Here is a 22416-nt window from a genome sequence, read left to right as displayed (position 1 = left end):
TTGCCCCTCCACACACGAGCGGTGAGGCAGAACGGGGCTGCCCACTTCTGGTGCCGTGTGCCGGGCCGTGGCGTGCACAGACCGCTCCCACGCATGCACCCCGGGACCTTGGCACGCAGGGATTTGGCCAGAAAAATATATCATTGCTTTGGAGCTTTCCTTTGTTTGTTTACTTGTCTGGCTCGTAAATAGAGCGGCTCTTGGAGATTAGGCAGGAGGGAGCAAGAGGAAGGGAAACCGGACTTGGGGGTTATGACCTCCGTGTGGATGCTGGGCTGTTTACATTCCCTGCTCCGGCCCCAGTGACCATTGCGGGGCAGTTTCTGCTCAGCCTCCCGTCCTGCCAGCCCTCGGGGTTTGCAGCTCCCTGCTCGCTCTGCCCCTGCCCTGTTCCCTGCAGCACTTCCCGCTGGGCACTGCTGCCACAGCCAGCCTGAAACGGCTGCCAGCCCGGTGTCCCCGAGGGGCAGAGCCCTGTGTTTAGCCTGCTGCCTCACGTTTCATGAATGAAAGCCTCTGAATGGGGATTTCAGGATCTGCTAGCCTGGTGGCCCCGTGGAGCCAAGCTGAGCCAGGACCTGTGTTCCTCTGGAGAGCTGAAAGGCAAACACCGGGCTCTGGCTGCTCAAGGGACCGCGGCTAAGGGACATCTGGTTGTCGTGAGCCAGCAGCTGTGCCAGGAGCTGGTACATTGGGCCAGGAGTGCCCAGCAAGAGTGAAAAGGGAGGAGGGGGAAGCGGGGTGGCACGGTCCCAGTGAGGGCAGCCCGGGGAGCATGGGGCACACGGAGGAAGCAGCTGGGAAGACGCCTCCTGGTGTCCTGGTACACTTGGCTAGGATCCTGCTGGCTTGCAGGCTGTGCTGGCTGCTGTGGCAGAGGCAATGAGGTAGGGGCCCATGTGTGGGTCCTGGCTAGCATTACAGAACAGGAGCTAAACCCTCTGACCCCACTGTCTTGCCGCAGCCAGCTGCCTCCTGCACGTCACACCCCTCTTTCTTCCCTTCCTTTCCTGGGTGTACGCGAGTCTCCCCCAGGAAAACTTGGCTGCTGTGGCTTCCCAGCTGGTGCATGAGCAAACGCTGTGGGCAAAGGAGCTGAGGAGGGGATGAGCTGGCCGGCAGAGCGAGGCTGCTGCGCACGTTTTCTTTGCCTGCGGAGGAGCTGCAGTATGGCTCATCTCACGCCCAGCACGGCGTGCTGCTCCTCGCTCAGGGCTGGCAACTGGGGACACTGCTTTCCCTCTGCCCAATGAATTCTGCATTTCAGTTAGCTTTCCCTGGGGGCTGAATGCAGTCCCCTGAGTGCTGGTCTGAGGGAGGAAAAGGCAGCAGCACAGTGGCTGGGTAGAGTCCGGGAGTGCTGGAACATCGTGTGCTAGGAGGCTGTTTGGATTAGAAACTCTCTGCGGATCAAGTGGGCTGGATGAAATGCCAGGGAGGGGAATCAGAGTTTGCTGAACTCTAGTAATTGGACTCGTCTGTAACACCCGGATAGGAAAAGTGAGCTGCTCACGCTCGGCACAGATGAAGGGAAGGAGCCAGCAGAGACCAAGCCCAGTAGGAATAACAAGGCAGGCTGCTGGTACAGGAATGACTGCGCAGGCTGGATAGGTGACAAGGGGGAAAGGAGCAGAGAGTGATCGCTGGGTGCTGAAGGGATTTTCTGAGCATGAGTGGTGGAGGAGGAGCAGTTAAGGACTGGTATGGTGCAAGGTGTGGGGGGAACATGAACCACGGCCTAAGGAGAGGGGTGCCCCAAAGGTGTCTCTGGTATAACGTGGTGCACTTTGGAAGGTCCGTGTTCAAAAACTTTGGATAAAAACAGAGGGGACGGCTCCAGCCAGAAGCTATAACAGCCGCAGTGACAGATGTGGCTGTATGGCCGTGGAGGCAGAGCTGTGAGGAAGCAGGAACAAATCTGCTGAGGGAGCCCAAAGCAGTGTTTTCTGCGTGTTACTGGGAAGAAAATATGTCACGTAGTAAGTGAGGGGACTGGAAATGAGAGGCTGAACCAAGCGCTGAACTCATGTTGAAAACTTGAGCTTTCAGGAAAAGAAGACAAAAACCCCAAACAAACAGCTGATGATCAAAAGCAGGTATGTGAATAGCTGGAAAACTCAGCTCTGTGCATCTGGAGGAGCACGCAAACGTTGCCTGAGTCATCGGCAGTTTTAGCATGCTTGAAATTCACGTCTGACTCTGCAGGTACTGGGGAGATGTTCTGCTGGTCTTTGCAGACCTGGTAACCGTCCCCTAAACTGGCCATCCTTAGGAAAGAGTGGTTTCTCTATCTGGGTGGACAAGGAGGAACAGATAGGGCTTGCTGGGGGTGCTTTAGCCAGGCTTGTGCAGCCCTTCAGCGGGTGCCCGATGGGAGAAACAGGACCAGCTCGGTGCCTCGGGCTGGGCGCAGGTTCCTGCCCGGCAGCTTGCACCTACGTGCGCCGACCTCTGCCTGGCAAGCAGCTGATGGCTCACCCTCGCATCAGCGCAGCGCCCGCGGGCAGGCCCTGGCAGTACTGACACACTCCGTGATCCCTAAAGGAAACAAGTAGGCGGTTCTGAATCCGGACCCGGGATCATCTCTTCTGCCAGCAAGTTCGCCATTTGCCCCTCTCTTTTTCGGATCCTTAAAATAGAGACCGAGGCTGGGAAGCCGGAGGGTTTTTGTAGGGTTTGTTGCGGAAGCAGCCCACGCTTGTGTCCCCAGTGGGCTGTGCAGGCTGGGCTGACCCCTGGGGACAGGCAGGAGAGGCGCGGGAAGCTGGCATCGACATGCCTGCACTGGACATGGAGCCTCACTCCTCTTCTTGTTAGTCTGCCGCGGTTCCCCTGGTCCCCTCTCGGGATGCAGACAGCTGGAGGCAGCGAGTTCAAAGGCCGGGCTGGTCAGGAAGAGGCGCGGGAAGTGCGGGAAGTCACTGGCTGTCATGTAGGAAAACAAGCCCGAGCGAGGAATGAGGGAGCATGGTGCAGGGACGGGCAGGAGATGCTGGCCCCGGCATCGCAACCGGTGCATCGGCCCTGTCCCTGCTCAGAGGGCACGCGGCAGGCTGGCTCGGCCAGGGAGGAGGTGATACGGGGTGCTCGCCAACATGCATTCCTCCAGGATGGGCTCAGGGTAGCCCCCGAGCAAACCTGGCATCGCCGCTGCCTCTCCAGGAAGCCGGGCCCTTTGGGGGAGACAAAGCACGGCCGGCCACTTTGTGGTCACCGCGGGGTCCGTGACACCAGCACTCTGGGCTGCTTCCTGGTCACCAGCCAGCTCCGCGCAGTTCCTCCGCTCACGCGCTCCCCGCGCTGCAGCTGGCCGCGGGCTTTGCTTTGCTCATTGTCTGCCGTGGGTGATGTGAGCTATTCAGCGGCTGCCAGCTTTCAGGCGGAGAGGGAGATGAGCCACTCCTCCACCCACGCCATGGGAAAGGGACGAAGCCCTGCCGATGCACACGTTCGCTCCTGCCGGGGTGAGCCCGCTGCGGAGCCCACACGCACCGTGCCCGGCAGGGAGCACAACCAGGGAGCAGCCCGGGCTGCTGCCCGGTCCCGCACAGCAGCGAGCCTGCTGCTCCCCTTCTTCTTGTGTGTTTGCCTTCCAGAGCCAGACGGAGGCTTGCCGTCACTATTATTTTGCTTTGTGTCAATATTATGACAGCTAAAAGCAGGAGAACTGCATCTACACGATAAGCAGCCAGAAGCTCTGGGCTGGGCGTGGATCGTGTTAGTTTGGCAGGGGAGAAAAGTGCCTGGCAGCCCCTGCCCGCGGGGCTGCACGGGGAGGCGACGGGCAGCGGTGCAGCATGGAGGCTGGCCCACGCGCCTCTCCTCCCTGTTAAACTCTCGCTGCCTTTTTTTCCAAGAGAGGTGAGGCACGACAGATGTGTCTGACAGGAGATGAGAGCAGAATTCACTTGGTTTTCTGGTGGAAAAGTCACCTCTGGCTCTCACGCCAGCCCTGCTTTTCTGGGGAGGGGGCTGCACGGGGCAGCTCGGGAGCGTCTCCGCTTCTCACTCCGGACTCTCAGCACCTCCTGCACAAGGGGCTGTTGTTTCGGCACGGTAACTGCACGCCCCGCGGAGGCTTGCTCTGGGAAGGTGCTGATGCAGTGCTTACCTGTAGGCACCCACGTATGCTCGGAGCTGCGGTTCGGCTCCCTGGTGCCTCACCCTGCTCCTGCAAACACCCGCGTCCCAGCGAGTCCCTGCCGGCCGGCCGGCAGTATGTGCTCTCCGTGACTTCCCCACCAGGCGCAGCCGACTGCCGCGGGCTTCCCTGGTGCTGCTGCGTCACGGCCGGGCTGGGAGACGGCCAGCCGGCCTTAACCCTCCCTGCCGCCGGCATCGCTTTACCTGCAGCTTCGCCTCCGTGGGAGCAGGGCTCAGCCTCGGCATTGAACAGGGCCTGTGCTGAGAGATGAGGACCAGTGCCTGGTCTGCTGGACACCGACCCGAGTAGCTCAGGGCCCTGGGGGAGAGAGCTGCTCTTCGGTGACATGGCCACTGGCCCCCTGAAATCTCCAGGGGGATTTCAGCTCTGTGTGGGAGCAGTGGCTGGGTGCATTGCTGGGCTTGCCCTCCTGTGGGTCTCCTGCCTCCAGTGCTCGCAGGCAGTCCCCACCAAGAGCTGTGCCACGGGCGGGCTGGCCCCGGTGCCCATGACCACAGACAGTGTGGCATGGGGGGGGGCTCGCATGCCAGCATGGGACCGGGCCATCAGGTGTCTGCGGTTTCGGCCAGCCCTACGGAGAGGCCACAGGTCCCCGGGGAGGCCGAATCCACCCCAAGGAACCAAAATAAACAGCAGAGTTCCTGCCACGTGCAGCCGGGGCTGACTAAGGGCAGCCGCTTCCGCCTGCCTCGGGCAGCAACAACAGGCGCCGTGAGCCACAATGTTCGGGGTGCGCAGCACGGCCCATTTCCCCCTATTGTCAGCCTCCTCCTCGGCAAACACATCCCCCTGCGCACCTGGGCTGGGAGGAGCGACCGCAGCACGGCGCAGCCTGCGGCCAGGCATGGACTGCCCGACCCGGTCCTCGATGGTGCTTGGCAGCACGGCCGCTCCGGGGAGTCCTATGGGGCCCGGGTGTCTAGCCTGTTGTTTGCAGGTTGTTTCCTTTAGCTGGCGATCCAGGGGTTGCTGTCCTGCTCGTCCACAAGGACACTTGACAGCTCCGTGACAGTGTCCTGGTAGAGAGACCTGGGTGTGCCTCCGCAGAGAGGCTGGTGCTGGGGGTCCCCACCACAGCGTGCCCATCCCCACCTCCTGCTCTCTGCTCCAGCCAGGCCACCTCCGCCTCTCCCCTTAAATCTCAAGGCTGCAGAGACACAATCTGCAGAAAACCGAGCTGGTTTATCTCAGTGTGAGGCACTGAGGGTGAGGCACAGGCGCTCTGGGATGAGACCCAGGCCTAGGAAGCCTGGCACATCATATCTCTGTGACATTTGGCCATGGCCATCCTGTCACATCTTCATGACATTTCGCCATGGGGGTCCTGTCACATTTCTGTGGCGTTTGGCTGTGGGGGTCCTGTCCCATCTCCATGACATTTTGGCCATGGGGGGTCCCGTCACAGTATGGGGCTCGGTGCCCGAGGGGCTGGCTCCACTGGGCACCGAACAACACGGGGTGTGGTGTGTCCCCGGGTGGGAGCCTCCAGCCCTGGTCAAACTGGCTCTGGTGTCAGAAATAGCAGCACAAAAATAATGACCTGAGGTTTTCTGGGTGTTTTCTAAGGGCTCATCGAGTGACGCAGGAGGGCCCGGAGACAGTCGGCTTAAGAAGGAAGTGGGGATGTTTTTTTGGGGCTGTTTTCACCTGAGACACTGAAGGTGGGATTTTGTAGGGGTGAAGACTCCTGTGAGGGGATGTTGATCCTAACACGGGGCTGTTTTTGGAAAGAAGGACAGCTCAGCAGGGCAAGGCTTCACAGAGGAGAATGGCTGCCCATGGTGGGCTGTTCAGCAAGCACAGGCAGCCCGTGTGCCTCCCCAGAAGGTGGACAAGGCCTGGAGGGCGAGCCCTCATCCCAGCGGGGCCACAATGTGGCTGTCCCCCGCTGAACCGCCGGAAATCCCCACAGAAATGAAGCAGAAATCCCACTCGCCTCCCTGCACAGCCCTGTGAGCAGAGCGGGGAGGTGGCACAGGCACCCATTCGAGCTGAGGCTCTCGGCCTGCGGCCGCCACATCTGTCCCGTCAGGAAATGTCTCCGTGTGCCTTCTGTCCCCGGCCAGTCCCCTGAGCCCCGTCCATCTCCCGTTCCCAAAGTGCGTGGCTCCGGACCCTCGTGGGAGGCAGCGTGAGAGACACCAGGGCACATTTATAGCATCAGCGCCCAGCCCTGTCCTGCAGCTGGGCAGCATGGAGCGCGAGCGGCGCGGCCCCGGCCAGCTGGATGTTTCTCCCATCCACAGGAGGACATTGCCGGTCACAGGTTACCCCCGTCCAAATATTATTTCTCCGCTCCTGTCTCTGCTGCGTGCTGCCTAGAAAGGGGATGCTCATCCCAGGAATGTAAACTCTGCCCAAGGCCTCTGAGGAAATAGCTTCAGACCAGGAACAGGATTGCACTCGGCAATTAAGGGCTGGTCTCCCCAGCCACACGGCTCCTGGGGGAGAGCCCTTTGCTCCAGCGCCAGAGGCTGGCCTTGTGTCTGAGAGGTGGCCCCAGGGGACCTTCCTGCAAGGACAGGCGGGAGGCCCTGCGTGGTCACGGTCTCTGCAATAACAGGATTCTGTCCTTCCAGCAAGCTGGCAGCAGCTACCGCTCGGGGCAGGAGGAAACGCTCCCTTCACCCCCCACCCCAAAACTGTCACTGGGGAGGAGGGGGTGCCCTTGGCCAGGAGGGTCCGTGAGGCAGCAGAGGGGGAGCACAGGCCGCAGGGGACATCACAGCAGGGACGTCACCGGCTCCTTGCTGCCCGGCCGGGGGCAGGAGCTCGGTCAGGCACCGAGTGCTGCTGAGTGATGAACTCCAGCGCACCCAGCCCCCCGGCCGCGCCGGGGCTTTCTGTGTGCTTATCTCTGCAGCATCTCCCTGCTCCTTGCCAGGACCAGATCCCGCGGCTTTCTCACGTGCCCAGCGGTACCAACGTGCGGAGGCTCCAGACGGAGCCCAACGCCTGCTGACGCCTGAGCCACCACCACCTGCGTGGCCCCAGGGGGCTGGGGACAGCCCACCGGCGTGTCCCTCATCCTGGGGACAGACCGCATGGGGCTGGGAACGAGCCACTGCTGTCCCTGCGCCGCGGGGACAGACCCCACACAGAGGTGGGCAGGGAAGCCCTGCAGCAGCCTCCCTGCCCTCCCGGGAGGACGGAGACGTGAAGCCTGGCAGGGACGCAGAGCCCGTTATTTCCCCGGGACCTGCGGCCCACGGGGGATCGTGTTGCCCGCTGGCACCCCTTCCCTTCACACCTCCCGCAGCCACAGCTCTCCTGGCCACCGGCACTTAAAAATAGCACAGAAAAGGCCACAGAGCTCCTCTGGGTTTACTCCCAGCAGCGGGGTTTGGCCCGGCCTCCCCCAGACCCGCTCCAGGCAGAGGCTCCACAGCCCGGCTGCACATCCCGCTGGGCTCTGCCCGCTCCCCGGGGACCCCCGTGCGGGCAGGACCGGGCCGTGACCGCGGGGCTGGGGGGCTGCAAACCCCCCGGGGGCTGCCAGAGCCGGACCAGACCGGGGCGGGGAAAGGGCTGGAGGCCGCGCCGAGCCGTGCCGGGAGAGGCGGGGGGGCTGCAGGCGGGGCTGCCCGGCGGCTCCCGGCGGCACCGGCCGTCCCCGCGGCCGTCGGGGCCGGGCACCTGCTCCCGCCCCGGGGGCGGAGCGGCGGCGGTGAAATAGGGGCGGCGGAGCGGGGCGCGCTCCCATGGCCCGGCGGCGGCGGCGGCGGAGCGGGGCCGGTGCCCGTACCCGTGCCCGTACCCGTACCCCGGTGTCCCGGTGGCGGCGGGGCGACATGCCGGGGGGGGCGGCGCGGCGGCGGCGGCGGCGCTGAGGCCGGCCGGTGGCGGAGCGGCGATGCGGCTGCTCGGAGCCTTCCTGCGGCTGCTGCTGGCCGGGGCGCTGGGGGCGCCGCCCGCCCCGGTGAGGACGCGGGGGGGGGGGAGCGGGACCGGGATCGGGGGTCGGGGAGGCGCCGGGGGTCGTGGCGGCGGGGTCCCCCCCGTGCCGCCCCCCGCCAGCGCCCGCCTTTCCCCCCTGCAGGCCCCGGAGGCGCGGGGGACAGCCAGCGCGGAGGCGCCCGGTGAGTTGGCAGCGGGCGGCAGCCGGTGCCCGGGGTGGGAGAGGGCTACGGGGGGCGGCTCCGGTGCCCCGGGGCCGTTATCTGCCCGCCCGGAGCCCGAGGGCGGGGGTCCCCGGTCGGACCGGGGGGGATCCCGCCGGTGGTGTCAGTTCTCGGAGCCCCGGGGCTGTTCTCCCCGTGCGCAGCGGGGTCCCGCTCCTTGCAAGCCGGCAGCGCAGCCTGGCCACGGAGGGGATGGGGGGGACGGAGCTGGCAGAGGCCCTCGGGGGGTCCTGGTGGCCGTGTGAGCCCCCGCAGCAGCGTGGCGATGGGCACGAGGGGTCCTCCACATCCCTGTGCCCCACGGTGGCTGCGTGACCCCCTCACAGCTGCCCCTGCGCCATCCCGTCCCCTGCAATGGGTACACCTCATCAGGGGCTCGGCCGGGGTCCCCCCCTCCCCGGGGCACCTCCTTAGAGCCCCCCCCGGTCTCCTTGCAGTCCTGACCTTTAAGGAGATCTGGAATCGCAGTTTCTGCCGGCCGCTGGAGCAGCTGGTGGATGTCATTGCCGAGTTCCCCAACGAGGTGGAGTACATCTTCAGACCCTCCTGCGTCGCCCTGCAGCGCTGCGGGGGGTGCTGCGGGGATGAGGGGCTCCGCTGTGTCCCCGTGGAGACCAGCACGGTCACCATGCAGGTAAGCGCTGCCTCTGGGGGGCTGGGGGCGGCGGTGGGCTCCCGGACAGCACCGGGAGGTTAAACTCGCAGCCTCACATCCTCAAGATGTTGCCGCAGCACGGATAGCAGGGCACTTGAGCACATGCCTGGCCAGAAGGGTCCCTCTGCCTGCCCTCTGGGCTTGTCCCTGAGGCAGGGTGAGACCTCTGGTGGTACCGACCTCCGTCCCTGCTTCCCTGCCCTCTCCTCGGTGCGCAGTCCAGCTTCCTGGCTGCTGTCACCTTTCCGGGCTGTCCCTGTGGGGCCGGGGTGTCCCTGTTGCTTGTGATTCTGCCTGCTTTGGGGACAAAGCCCTGGAATCACAGGGGAAAGCCGGCAGAGTGATTGCTGTCTTGTGCCAGGAGATGGCTGTGGTGGCGCTGGCAGCAAGTGTGTGATGGGGAGAGGGTGAGCACAAGGGGCTGTGTGTGCTGCGCTTCCAGCCCTGTTATGGGAGCTGTGTGAAGTGGGGAGGGGAACTTTAGGATGTGAGCAAGCTGTCGGCTTTTCCCAGTGTGCTGCACAGCCCCTGCGCTGCTCTGCTGGCATCAACCTGCTGCTGCTGTGCTGGGGGTGAGGGACTAGAGAGAGCCTGCAAGAAATCACCAGCAAGTTTGATCCTGCAGAGGTTGAAAGCATGTTGGAAAGGGAGGGTAGGAGTTCCCAAATAAAAAGTCTTGACTTAAGCAGAGCAAAAGTCTGAAGTGATGAAGTCTGAAGTTCTGAGCTCCTGCTGGGCTCCCCTCCACACGTGGTGTGCTGATGCCAGGCACTTCTGTGGGGTTAGCGTGGATCACAGCATGGATGAACACTCACAGTGAAGCCCCTGGATGTCCAACCTGCCCTCCGGGCTGGGCTCTGGACTGACACGTGGCAGGGCAAATCCTGTGCCCCTGGGCTGGGGAGGCACTGTGGTACCGGCTCCAGGCTGGGTGCGGTGGGAGAGGCGGCAGGAGGAGGCAGCAGGAGGAATGGCCTGGAAAACAGGGCTGGGGGGATATTTCCTTCAGAGAAGGAAGATGCACAAAGCAGTCAAATATGTGAAAGGCCTCCACAAAAGCAGAGACAGGAAAATCTGCTCTAAGGCTGGGAAATCCCATGACTAGGGGATTTAGATTACAGACCCAAGATGCAGGGCGGTGGGAGCAGAGCCTCCTGAGCTGCAGTGCCTGTGGAGGTGGGGTCTGTGGTGCCGAGGACCGGGTCTGACGCGTGTCTGGCCGAGGGGCTGGGGTGGACGCCATCCTGCGCTGTCCGGGAGGTAACCTTTGTTCCTCTTTCAGCTCCTGAAGATAAAGCCCAACGGGGAGGCACCCTACGTGGAGATGTCGTTCACCGAGCACAAGAAGTGTGAGTGCAGGTAGGGCTCGTTCTGTGTCGCTGCGAGCCTGCCAGCTCGCCTGCCGCCCCTCTGCGGGGGGCAGAGTGGGACGGGGATGTGCTGGGGGCACCTCGGCCGCGTTGGGAGCGCTCCCTCATCTCTGTTGTGCTGGGTGCTTGTGGGGCAGGCTGCCCCATCTGGGCATGGGGATTCGGGGTGTATGTTTCTGGAGTATTGTGAAAGCTGGGGAGCGTGAGTCCTGCTGGGCAGCTGTCAGGCGTGAGGCTTGCCTGGAAGAGCGTGAGGATCCCCGCGTCGGTATTCCCCTGCTGTGCAGGCGGCCGTGCTGGAGCAGACCCAAGGGCCGTCCGGCTCCGCGCTGGCTCTGGGGCCATCCGTTAGTGGGTGCGTAAGGAGGAGCGGGAAGAAGCACGTGTGCTGCTTCCCCCTGCTTCCAGCTGTTTTCCGTGCAGGGAATTTCCTGAGCCTGTTGTGGGTTTCCTACCTCGGGTAACTCCCAGGGGAACTTTCTCAAATGCTTGTGCAGCTCGCCTTTGGATCCATGTAGGCTTCTTGCATCTGCAGCACCTTTTGTCTTCTCATTAAGCAGCCTTCAACACTTCTGTGGCTCCCCTTATTAAGTTTAGCGGAAGCGGGGTGGATGTCCCGGCCTTGGCTCCTGCAGGGGATGCCTGAGCCAAGTATGTTGTGGCTGGTGTCAGACAGCCACTGCTGAGACTCTGAAGCAAATCCCATGTGTTACTTGGGGCCCTGCGTCGTCTTTGACCAGCTGAGTGGTGAAAGCTGTCACTGAGAGCAGCTAAAAAATGAGCCTGTGCTTCCTGTCCTCACGGGCAAAATGGCACAGCCCCCAGGGGAGGCACCAAAGCCTGGGTGGAAGAAGTCACTGGGTCTGCTTTAAGCACGAGTTAAACAGGGTGTGCTGCGCGCTGAGGTGCGTCAACACCCGGCAGCAGCTCACCAGGTGGCACTGACCACGTAACACCTCCGCTCTCCCCGCAGGCCGCGGCAGGACCTGGTGAGGCTGGGGAGGTAAGTGGCGCTGGGGGTGGCGCTGCCGCCCGGGGCTGTGGCCTCGTTGCCCATGCGTCAGTCTCTCTTGTGCTGCTTTCCTTTTGAAGGAGGAGACCCAAGGGCCGAGGTAAGAGAAGAGGAGACAAGAAGAGACGTAAAGACTGTGAGCTGTAAGTGAGCAGGGGCAGGTGTGGGTGGTGCCTTCCGAGTTCGCTTTGCAGGGAACAGCAAGTTTTTAGGTCTTTATCTGGTGCTGTGAGTAGCGATGGGTTGCTGCAGGGAAGAGCAGGACGGAGGGGACAGCAGGTGGCTGGGGAATCACCCGCTCACTGGGGGCTTGACAGATGCTTGGTGGTCTTCAGGCTGAGATGCTCAAAGCTGGCCAGTCCCACCCAGGATGGAGGGCGTCGCTTGGCCGTGCGGGGCTATATTGCCTTCACAGACTGTGCTGGGTCTTTGACCCATGAATTTCCCGTTTCAGCCTCCTTTTGCTGCCAGCCGTGTCCTTACTGCAGTCCTTGGCTAGCTGCTGTTTGGGTTACTCCCAGCCTTACCCACGTTATGTTCTGCTGACTCTCACAAACAGCCTGCTGAGGCCGTGCAGGCCAGGCCCTTGCAGGGGACGGAGCCTGGGGCTGGCACTTCCCTGTTGCACTCCCTGTGTTGTCCGAAGCTCGCTGCTCAGTGCTCTGCCAGCATCTACAACCCCGCAGCCCCCTCCTCGCCGTGAAGCCCCGCTTCTCGCGATCCCTTCCTGCGGGTTGGTGGGGAGGGAGGGGCCTGGGGGGCTGCGGGGGGTGACCCCGGTGGTGCTGACCCCGCGTGTGCTCCCCTTGCAGATGTGGCATGCCGCGCAGGTAGCCTCCGCTCTGCCCCCGGCCTCGCTCCTGCCTCCGGGGCCTGATCCAGTCTCATTCCTGCCCGGCGCGGGGGACGTGCGGAGCTGAGTGACGGTGGCTGGGGAGCAACTGTGCCGGGGAGCAGGTCGGCAGCGGGAAGGAGCCGGCAGGACTCTTGCTTGGCCCTGGAGCCAAGGATTCCCTCGCCCTGTCTGCACCGGTTGCAGCAGGACTAAAGGACCCTTAAAGGAGGATGAGGAGCTGGAGCCGCACTTCAGTGCTGAAGGGCGTCCTGGGGGCCACGAGGAACGGAGCTGGTGGATGTGCTGCTGGGGGTGGCACGGGGTGGGGGCAAGCAGGGCTGCAGCCACGGAACTGCCCTGTCCTGCCGGGCAGGGGGGAGGAGGGACAGCCGGGACAGGCAGGGCTGCATCGCTCCCAGCTTGGCACGGAGCAGCTCAGGAGGGTGCCAGGGTGGGTGGGGAGCTTGCCTGGTGGGCACGGGGAGGGAGCTGGGGTGCTGTGGCCCTTCACGTACTCATATCCTCATCATAGCCTCCCCCTTCTCAATAAAAGCTGGGGGCAGACCCAGGAGCTGGCCGGGTGAGTGCTCCTCTCCTTTCCAGCAGCTGCAGGGCGCTTCCCCGGGGGTGCCCGGGCTGTGGTGGTCCCCGCACTGCGCCTGCAGCGCCCCGTCCCATCCGTGGTGTGATGCTGGAGGTGGGTGACCTGGGGTCCTGGGAGCCACTCTGGGGAGAGAGCTGCCCCGCTTCTTCACGCTGGTGTGTGGCTGGAACCTCTCCCTGCTCCCCAGCCCCTTCCTGCTCCGACCCCAGCCCCTCTGCCTTGCTGAGGGCTGACGCAAGGGGAGCAGGCTGCCCGTGGGTTTCCCCACCCAAGAAATGCCCCACTAAAGGTTATCCGGCTGGCACGGGGGCACCATTTGTTGTTGGCAGTGTCCTGGGGCATGCAGGGGGGCTGCGTCCCTCACCGGGGTGGCTGTGGGCAGGGCTGGGTGGGCTCTTTGCACAGCCCTGAGCTCCTCCCGTGGGCTGCCGTGGCCACCACAGCTCAGCCAGGTCCAGGGACAGCCCCAGCCCTTGTCCCTGCTCGCCTTAAGCAGCGCCTTGGGGACTTCTTGTTTTTCCACTCCTGCCGTGGGAGGGCTGGGTCTGGCTGCTGAACGCACCCCTGCTCCTCCATCCCCTCCTGCAGTGCACAGATCCAAAGGACGAGCTGGGGCACCAGCACCCCCCTGGGACGCCCACGGCACCGATGCCCCCAGGGCCGGTCCTGCACCCAGCGCCACCTCCTCGGGTGTGGGGCTGGCTCCTGAACTCATCCAGCCTTTCAGTAGGTCCTAGCAGAACACAGCCAAGGTTTATTTTTCCAGGCGTGAAGCAGAAGCCTGGGTAGGAAGATGTGCAAAGGCTTAGCTGTTGCCATCGGCCAGGAAGAAATGCAGCTTGTCCCACCCGGGGTAACCTGCTGTAGCAGGTGGGGGGGTTCAAAGCGGCTTCCCCCAGGTTTGGCACGGTGTGTGTGATGCTTTGCACTGAGCTGGGGCCCTGGTCTGGGCAGGTTCGCCTCCTTTCAGCCCGTCTGGTTGTGCTTGTAGGATAACGAGAGCCACGAGCAGCACGTGAGGGACGGCTGTGATGGCTTCTGCATTTGTAACAGTACAAGTTCCACCACGGTAGCATTACACCTATAATAAGAAAACTACATAAAAATGAGGGTGTTAATTAATTAAAAACCTGCCGAGCATGGTTATTAGGGTTAGAAACAAAATAGCTCTATTGCCTGTGACCTGGAGTGTTTTGCATCCAATGCTGCTGCGTTTCCCGAGGACTGCTGGTGTTTCGGGTGGCCTCGGTGCAGCTGCTGCAGCCTGCTGGAGGAGCAGCTGGGGCAGCGTCGCACGGGCAGGCAAGGAGACAGAGGGCAAAATCACCCAGAACTGGGTCCCTTGGTTCGTTTTCTCCCCGGGACCTTGCTGCTGACCTCATGGTTGGGAGCCCAGAGGGAGGTCGGCCCGGTGATGCCCCCCGGGAGCAGCAGGACCCCAGCCGGCCTGGCTGCCCCCGCTGGGGTTATCGGCGTCCCCGGGCTCACCGCTCCTCCCGGTGCTGCGGGGCAAAGGTTTGTTTAACGAGGCTTTGAGAGAAGGGCTTGGGCAGGAGGGTTTATAAAGGGTTGGAGGGGAGGCGAAACATCAGCTGGGCTCCGGGCTGCCGCAGGACCACAATCGTCGTGTATTTTGGGGGTGCACCCGCTACGGTGCTGGGGAGACCAGCCCAGGGAGACGATGTTAAAAGACTTTGCTGACAGCTTCGTGAGGATGCAGGGGAACCGCGTGACCTTTCTGCTCGCCGGCGTTAGCAGCTTCGGGTGAGATCGAGGCATCTTCAGCCCCCCGGGGACCACCCGGGCACCGAGTGACCGCAGCGTTGCCCACACTGAGCCCTGCCCGCCTTTCCCAAGCTCTGCTCCCCGTCAGGCCCCGCTGTGGCCCGGGCCCTCCTCTCGCAGGGAGGCCGCGGAGCCCGGCCCCACGGCAGGCTCGGGCCGTGCCCGGGGCTGGGGGGGCGCCGCCATTCCCCCCCCCCCTCCAGGTGCGAAGCCGGGGCGGGCTCGGCCCCGCGGCCCCGCCCTGCGGGTGCCCGGTGCCGGGCGCGTCCCCGCGGCGCGGGATGAGCTCACCCGCGGCCAATCGGCGCCGGGCCGGGGCGGGCTCCCGGTACCGGGGCCGGGGGAAGGGGAAGGGGAAGGCGGGGGGGGGGGGGGGCGATGCCCGATCGGCGGCCCCGCGCCTCCCCCCCCGGCGCCCCGCGGCCATGCTGAGGCCGTGCCGGGAGGCGGGCGGCGGGCGGCGGGACTACCTGCTGGAGGCGGCGCGGCAGCTGCGGCTGGCGCTGGAGCGCGACGTGAGCGAGGACTACGAGGAGGCCTTCGCCCACTACCAGAACGGCGTGGACGTGCTGCTGCGCGGCGTGCAGGGTGCGGGGCGGACGGGGAGCGGGGAGCGGGGGGGGGGGGGCGGTGCGGGGGTCCCCGGGGGTCCCCTGACGCCCGCCGCCGCCGCCCGCAGCGGACCCCAACAAGGAGCGGGGCGAGGCGGTGAGGAGGAAGGTGGCGCAGTACCTGCGGCGCGCCGAGGAGATCTTCACCTGCCACCTCCAGCGCGGCCTGGGCGACGGCAGCCCCGCGGGCACGGTGAGCGGCCGGGGCGGCGAGGAGGGGCCGGGGGCCGAAAGGGGCGCTTGGAGCCCGGGGAGGTGGCGGAGACGCCGTCCCTGGGGGCGTCCGTGGGAAGGAAGGGTGGAGGCGGCGATGGGGGACACGGTTTAGCGGGTGGCGGTGGTGGTAGGGGTGGTTGGACCAGATGATCTTGGAGGGCTTTTCACAGAATCATCTAGGCTGGAAGAGACCTCCAGGATGACCTAGTCCAGCCTCCGACCTAACAAACCAACCTTTCCGACCCTAATGATTCTGATCCCCTCGCCCTCTCCTCGCGCTGCCTCGCAGGGTTACAGCAGCCTCCGCTTACGGCCCATCAGGACGCTGAGCGCGGCGGTGGAAAACCTGCGGCGGTGTAAGGTGGTGGGAGTGATCGATAAGGTACGGGCTCAGGGAGCTGGAGGGCTGAGGCTGGGGACACACCGCGGGAAGCGTGACGCGGCGGGCCCTGGCAGCTGGGCCGGGGGTGACGGCTCACCAAGGAACGTGAGGGTCTCCATCCACACCATTCCCACCAAGGAAAATTCACAGGGGAGGGTGGCAGAAACTTCGTTAGCTGGGAAGTCCATTAATTTCCCCTTTGCTTTTGCTTACGAAAGCTCCCGGGATACTTATGAGGAAGCTGCCACATCCAGGTCTTTCCCGTGTATGGGATCATGCTTGATGGCTAGGTAGTGTGGTGGTGGGTTCCTGCAGATAACCCAGACTTCAGCAGCAGACCAGCTACCTAAACGAAAAAGCTAGTTAGTCGTTCGTGGTCTTGGAGCGAAGATGCCAGGCTTACTGTCTCCATACGTGCACTGGCACATTGCTCCCCTCTGCTGTTCCCCTCGCATGGCCGTTTGTCAGGGCTGGTGCGCTGCAGAGTCACGTCCCTGGGGTTACTCCTGTAGGCTGCGTGTCAGGGGTCGCCGCGTCTGAACAGCTCTGTGTACGCTGCTCGCAGGTGCAGATAGTCCAGGATCCAGCCACCGGAGGGACCTTTATCCTGAAGGTGGGTGTTTATGGTTTCACAGCTCATCAGCTTCCTCATCATGAGGAGGAAATTTTTCACTGTAAGGGTGGTGAGGCACTGGCACAGGTTGCCCAGAGCAGCTGTGAATGTCCCATCCCTGGAGGAGTACAAGGCCAGGCTGGATGGGGCCTTGGGCAACGTGATCTAGAGGGTGGCATCCCTGCCCATGGCAGGGGCATTGGAGTTAGATGATCTTTGAGGTCCCTTCCAACCCCAGCCATTCTGTGACTCTGTGATCTGCCTCCATCCCCTGTGCATGACCTTGGGGCAGGAGGTGTCTTGCAGCCGATGGGGCCATGTGGTGAATATTCCCTAGCTCCTTTTCTATGCAGCTCAGCAAAAAGAAGCTTTATGAACAACAAACTTCCTCTAGGACCTCTGTGATCTGCTATTTTTGTGCACTCGCCTCCCTCAGCCACCTTCTGTTACCAGAAGGTGAGAGGTTCTCCTTGTTCATTCGTGTGTTTCTCCGCTGGGCCGCGGCCTTGTAGCGGGGCAACCCGAGCCCAACACCCGTGTCCATCTGGGTCCGAAACTGGTGGCGGTGTGCTCAGTACAGGTGGCAGGGCATTTTCCAGTGCCCTTAGAACTAGCTGTGTGTAAGAATAAGACTCGTTTAGCCACTGGCAAGGCTCTGGCATGATGGAGAAGCACCATTTCCAGGGGGAGTGTAGAGGTGGTGTGCTGGAGTCCCACTGGAAGCGAGGGGGAAGGCCGCTGCGCCGGGAGGCAGTGTCCCTGTGTCCTGTGCTGCACTGCAGGAGCTTTGCGGAGCCCTGTGCTGTCACAGCTGCGTGCTGGGGATGGATGGACAGACAGACATACTGCCACGAGCTGCGGGTTTCCACAGCGTGGGGCCCGCAGCTGTTCTGGCTGGCCTCCTGCCCTGCCTGGTCCCAGGAAATCCCAGCCCCTTCCGTGCTGTAACCCCCCTCTACCTGTACCTCCTCAGAGCCTCCCCAAATCCCACGTCGAGACCCGTGAGCGACAGACCATCATCCCTCATGGCGTCCCCTTCATGGTCAAGCTGCTGTGCTACTACGCGAGCGAGGACTCCATCTTCCTCCACCTGGAGCACGTGCAAGGTGAGCGGGGACAGCGCTGCCTCCCGTCCGTGGCACATCCTGCTCTTACCTATTTTACAGTGTCAGATAGGTTTCTCCCAGTGGTTTAGAACTGTTTTTTTTCTAGTGACAGCACAAAAACTTCTCAGAAGGGTGGCTGGTGCCAGGGCTTGGAGACTTTGTGGGAGTTGCTGCTCAGCTTTGTTGGGGATTTGATAAGAGCTGGCTGAGGAAGTAACCTAGAAATGGGTCTGTGGAGACCTAGAAGGAGGAGGCTGGGGGGCAGGGAGTGTAATATGGAAACTAGCTCCGGGGATCGCTGTGTCCCATGGGAGGGAATGGTCATACAGCCATGCCTTGCTGTAGGGAAGTTGATGTGGTCCGGCATCTTGAAAAGAAAAACCTCCCTGCTTTATTGGTGGTGTTTGGCTGTGACAGAAGTGTTGGAAAGGAGAAACCGAGTGAGGTGGTTCACTTGGATGTTGTAGAACAAAAGTCTTTTGGCAAGACCTTCGTAAAACATTATATGGTTACAAAAGAAGAGGCCATAGTGGATTTTGAGATCAGACCAAAGAGAGGAGATGGAGGATCGGGGGATGAAGGGCAGGGAGCACAAAGGGCTCAGGTACAACATCACAGTTTACCTGCTGTCTGAGCAAGGAGGCAAGCCCTGAGCTTGCCCAGATCCCGGTGTAGAAGAGCGACCAGGGGGAGGCTTGCCACAAGGAGCCGCTAAAGAAGGGGCAATGAACCTTTGAAGTGCTGGGTCCTGTGCTGGGTGATGATGGAGTTGGGGACGCTGTGGTTGTAGGGCTGGGGAGCGTTCGGTGTGAACTTGAGCTTTACTGCAGCAGTAAGGAGTACTGCAGGAGACTTTAAGGCCGGGTGATGTCCTGAGTGGGTGGGCCATGGCCTGTGCCCCCAGGGGCAGTGTCTGCGGGTGGGACCTGGTGCACTCTCTGCCCCCATCACTTTTTTTTCTCTGCTTTCCAGGGGAGACGCTGTGGTCTCACCTGCGTGCCAAGTACCGTGCCCAGCAGGGCCCTCCCCACGGCTCTGGCTCCCTGCATTCCAAAGCCGCCCCGGCCCCGAGGGCCCGCAGCAGAGAGGACGGTGAGGGAAGCGCCCCGGGGAGCAGCCAAGGCCCCGTCGAGCCAGCAGCATCCACCAAAGGCCCCAGCCGCTGTGACCACCGCGGGCTGGTCGCCTACCCCCGGGACTCTGTAACCGCCAGCGAGGCCGGGGGCTGCGTGTCGGTGAGAGCAGCCCCCCGGCACGATCCCAGGTCGCTGGGTGGTGAAAGGCTGCCCCCGATGCCCGCCCCCGTGCCCAAGGCTGGGAGAGGGGAGCCCCTGCCTCAGCAAGTGGCCGAGCCCCTCCTGCCCTCCTCCTCGGGTCGGCGGCAGCTTGACCCAGCCCTGCAGGAGCCCTGGCAGGGGGCGAGCCTGACCTGCGGCCGCTCTGCGGCCCCCTGGGGACTCCGCAGGGCTCCGGCTTCCTGGGGGCACGGCCGGAGAGCTTGGGCCGTGAAGGAGGAGCAGGTGCAGCTGTGGGCAGCAGAAATCCTCTTGGCCCTAGAGGGGCTTCACCAACAGGGTGTGTTGTGCCGGGACCTCAACCCCAGGAACCTGCTGCTGGACACGGCCGGTAGGTGGTGGCCAAGGTGGCCACCTCGAGGGGGAGGCTGGCCTCTGGGCTGGGAGACGGCCGCTTGTCCCGTTTCCAGGGGGCTCAGGCTTTCCTGAGCCTGCTGCGGGAGAGGGTGGGAAGCTGGGGATGTTTGGATGTTTCTGAGCCTGGAAGTGTGGTCCCAGCTGGGACTTCCAAGAGGTTATTATGAGAGATGTCCCTGCGGAGGGAGCGTAGCTGCAGGAATGTGCTGCTTCTGCTCCCATGGGGGTCTGGCTGCCTGGGAAATCCCAGCACGGGGCAGCTGAGAGCAGCCGAGCTGTGCCTGAGGTTAGTGGGATTGCTGTTTTTCCCCTGCTTGTACTTGTGCCCCCAGGGTCTCCTTGAGCCTGCCCAGCCCTTCAAGCCACGGGCACCACTTGCAGCACAAGCTGAAGAGCTCCTGGTCGGCTGGCAAGGGCTGGGGCAAACTGGAGCGATACAAAACACCTGGGAACAACAACAACAACAAGCAGCAGTGTCCTGGCTGTCCCCACTGAGGGCGTGTTGCCAGCTGAGGGGCTGGGGCTTGGCTTTGTGCTCCCACCGCCCTCACCAGGTTTGTCCTAACCTCTTCGGTGCTGCTCTGCAGGTCACATCCGTCTCACCTTCTTCGGCCAGTGGACAGAGGTGGCACCTCAGTGCTGCAGCCAGGCGCTGGAGGAGCTGTACAGTGCCCCAGGTAAGGCACGTGTCCCCTGCCTTCTGCCCAGTGCCACCGACCAGCGTGGAGGGCCTTCTGCATGCAGTGAGACCGGCCTGGCGTGGGGCTGCTCAGGTCCCCTGCCTGCCTCCAGCCCCAGTCCCTCTCTGTCTCTGCCTGCAGAAGTCGGGGGGATCACTGAGCCAACAGAAGCAGCCGACTGCTGGAGCTTCGGGTCGCTGCTGTACGAGCTGCTGACAGGAGTGGTAAGAGGCAGAGGCGCTGCGCAGCGCCGGGATGGGGGGACAGAGGTGACACCGTGCTGCAAGAGCTCCTGTCCGCACCCCATTGCTCCAGGAGTGCAGCTCCTGGTGCTTGTGTACGGTCTTTAGGTGCCAAGAGCCTTGATTTTACATCCTGCCATGCTGGGATGGGGTTGGGTGGTGACCAAGGCTCGGCAGGGCGTTACTGCCCTAGTCAGTGCCGCTGCTCACCGTCACCCTCCGCCACTTGCAGCCGCTGTCCCAAAGCCACCCGTCGGGGATTCACCCTCACACCCAGCTGCACCTGCCAGAGGGGCTCAGCCTGGCGGCCGCGTCGCTGCTCACCCAGGTGAGGGGCTTGGGAGGGAGGACAGGGCCGGAGGCCAGCCGAAGCCCACCCTGGGCAGCTCTCTCAGTGCTCCCAGCTCTCCCAGCTCCCCTTCTGTCTTTTTCCCTGCAGCTCCTGCAGCACAACCCCAAGCGGCGTTTGGGCGCTGGTGGCGGCGGCATCGCCAAGCTCAAGTCCCACTCCTTCTTCAGCACCGTCCCGTGGAACAAGCTGGTGGGCTAGGCAGGAGGGGAGCGCAGCCGGCCGCGGGGCCACCTCCCGTCCCCAACCTGTGAGCCCACCTGGGGGCTCTGCCCGCGGAGGGGGGAGGTTTTCCTGCCAGGGCTGTGCCGTGTGTGGGTGCGTAGGGGGGAACAGCTGCGTGCATGAGGTTTTTGCAGCATTCGATGTTCTGTCACCACTCGTGCGTCATAGCATCTCCGAGAGAGGAGGCTGTGGTCCCTTCCAGTCGGTCCCCCTGGTGGGACGGGAGCCCGTGCCCTGAGCCCTGCTGTGCCACCCTTCCCAGCCCCAGTGGTCCTCATCTGGGGCTCCCTGGGAGACACCGAGGGCCCTCGCTCTGCTTAGCACCGTGCCTTGGGAGCTTCTCCCTGGGGTTTTATCTCTGCTGCTACCACAGTTGACCTCCCCCACCATTATTTTTTGTGGCTTCCAAGTGCGTTTCCCCCGGGCCCTGCTGGCTGGTGCCCGAGCCCGTGCTCTGTGCCGCTCACCGGCTGCATGTGTATGGGCAGCACCTGCTGGAGGGCAGGGGGGGGGATGCAGCCCCCTGGTCTCCTCCCCCCCCCCAGCTCTCTGAAAAGAATAAACCGCTTGTGACTGCTTGCAGACGTGTCCTGTTTCTGAGCTGGGCTGAGCGTGCCACGTGAGGGAGCCCCCAAAGCTGTCTGAAACCTGCCCGGGAGCCCTGGGTCGGAGCCTGAGTTTTACCAGGGGCTGCTGCTTCCAGGGCCTGATGCCACCAGGGGCAGCACCCCCCTCCTGGCCCGGCCTCACCTCCCTGCCAGCAGCAGGGCTCCTCCAGCAGAGGGAAGCAGAGCCCGCGAGAAGCTCAGCTCCCAGGGCAGCCGGCACTGCAGCTGGGCGGATTAAATAAGCCAGGTTGCTGTGCTGCAGCTGTCCGAGGGCTTGTGCCCGTACATTTCACTGCCTGGGTGGTTCCTCCTTTAGTGCAGCTCCAGTAACTAGAGGAATCACCTTTCCCCAGCCTCATTTATACAGGTACCGTGGGCCCACTGTACTCTAAAGGCGCAGGGGTGCTGGGTCCCAGCAGCATTTTGTCATCAGAACCTTAACTCCATTTATTTGTGCAAGAGCAGCTCGACATGCTGCTCTCCCCTTACAGCACACAAAGGTTTTCCCCTTCTCCCCCCTCCTAACCTTCTCCCTCCCTCAGGGACGAGGGAAAGCTGACTCCACAAACATGTCCCCATGGCTGCCAGGAAGCAGTAGGGACCAGTCCTAGAAAATATTCTCCCTCTCAGCGTCACAGCTGTGGGTGCAAGAGTTTTCCCTGAAAAGAGGCTGCCTTCACTCCTAGCTGGAAAGGGCAACCCTTCTCTGAAGCTGATGTCAGAAACGGAAAAACCCTACCACAATCCAGGAATGATTTCTTAATGCCCCAGCAGGGACAGCTCCCTGGGAAAGTGCTGCTAGCACCACAGCTGAGAGACAACTTTAGCTTTACACCTCCTTGATCTTGCCTCCTTTCTCTCTTTCCAATACCCTTGATACCCTTTCCTTGATACCCTTTGTCTCACTTTCATGCCTTACAACACCCCCACTGTTGTATCAGGGAAAAACTGACCTGGCTCCAGCTCCGTACTTGTCCTGAACCATGTCCCGGTTCTCCCTCTTGGCCCTCGTGCCATTTAGCAAATGCTGGGATTTCCTTGCTGTCCGTAAAGGTTCTGGTGCTAGACCGGGAAAATGATGACTTCCAGGCCCCAAACCTCATCTTTACTGGGAAGAGCCAATTCTGTGCCAGAGGGTTTGAGAACAGGAGAGTTCAGTCAGAGAAGCCTCAATTTACTGTCCCC

The 22416-nt window shown here is 62.9% G+C and overlaps 2 protein-coding genes across 3 annotated transcripts; both read left to right on the top strand.

The window, feature by feature from the left end:
- Positions 1-7850: 7850 nt before the first annotated feature.
- Positions 7851-14135, top strand: PGF (placental growth factor). The gene is made up of 7 exons (XM_080595554.1): positions 7851-8084; positions 8205-8244; positions 8724-8920; positions 10224-10300; positions 11285-11314; positions 11404-11466; positions 12136-14135. The coding sequence occupies exons 1-7, from the start codon at positions 8019-8021 to the stop codon at positions 12155-12157; spliced, it is 495 nt and encodes a 164-aa protein (XP_080451680.1). The 5' UTR covers positions 7851-8018; the 3' UTR covers positions 12158-14135.
- A 705-nt stretch (positions 14136-14840) lies between these two features.
- RPS6KL1 (ribosomal protein S6 kinase like 1) lies at positions 14841-21200 on the top strand. Of its 2 annotated transcripts, XM_080595549.1 has the most exons (10): positions 14846-15135; positions 15227-15351; positions 15664-15756; positions 16322-16369; positions 17343-17475; positions 18448-19101; positions 19715-19804; positions 19949-20031; positions 20282-20377; positions 20489-21200. In XM_080595549.1, the coding sequence occupies exons 1-10, from the start codon at positions 14973-14975 to the stop codon at positions 20597-20599; spliced, it is 1596 nt and encodes a 531-aa protein (XP_080451675.1). In that variant the 5' UTR covers positions 14846-14972; the 3' UTR covers positions 20600-21200. The 2 variants fall into 2 exon arrangements, with proteins under 2 accessions (XP_080451674.1, XP_080451675.1); XM_080595548.1 differs by having other exon boundaries at positions 14841-15135; positions 19715-20031.
- Positions 21201-22416: the final 1216 nt, after the last annotated feature.

This window comes from Anser brachyrhynchus, assembly GCF_964034855.1.
Source record: "Anser brachyrhynchus genome assembly, chromosome: 5".
In the NCBI taxonomy this organism is placed as follows: Eukaryota; Metazoa; Chordata; class Aves; order Anseriformes; family Anatidae; genus Anser; species Anser brachyrhynchus.
This window is presented reverse-complemented; position numbering and strand designations above follow the sequence as displayed.

Bases quoted from the DNA above. Each gene is read 5' to 3' on its own strand.
- RPS6KL1 (XM_080595548.1), top strand. From the start codon at position 14,973: ATGCTGAGGCCGTGCCGGGAGGCGGGCGGCGGGCGGCGGGACTACCTG. The intron at 16,370-17,342 runs GTGGGTGTTTAT...GTACCTCCTCAG, and splicing joins GAGGGACCTTTATCCTGAAG to AGCCTCCCCAAATCCCACGT. The intron at 20,378-20,488 runs GTGAGGGGCTTG...TTTTCCCTGCAG, and splicing joins CCGCGTCGCTGCTCACCCAG to CTCCTGCAGCACAACCCCAA.
- PGF (XM_080595554.1), top strand. From the start codon at position 8,019: ATGCGGCTGCTCGGAGCCTTCCTGCGGCTGCTGCTGGCCGGGGCGCTG. The intron at 8,921-10,223 runs GTAAGCGCTGCC...TTCCTCTTTCAG, and splicing joins CCAGCACGGTCACCATGCAG to CTCCTGAAGATAAAGCCCAA. The intron at 11,467-12,135 runs GTAAGTGAGCAG...CTCCCCTTGCAG, and splicing joins AGACGTAAAGACTGTGAGCT to ATGTGGCATGCCGCGCAGGT.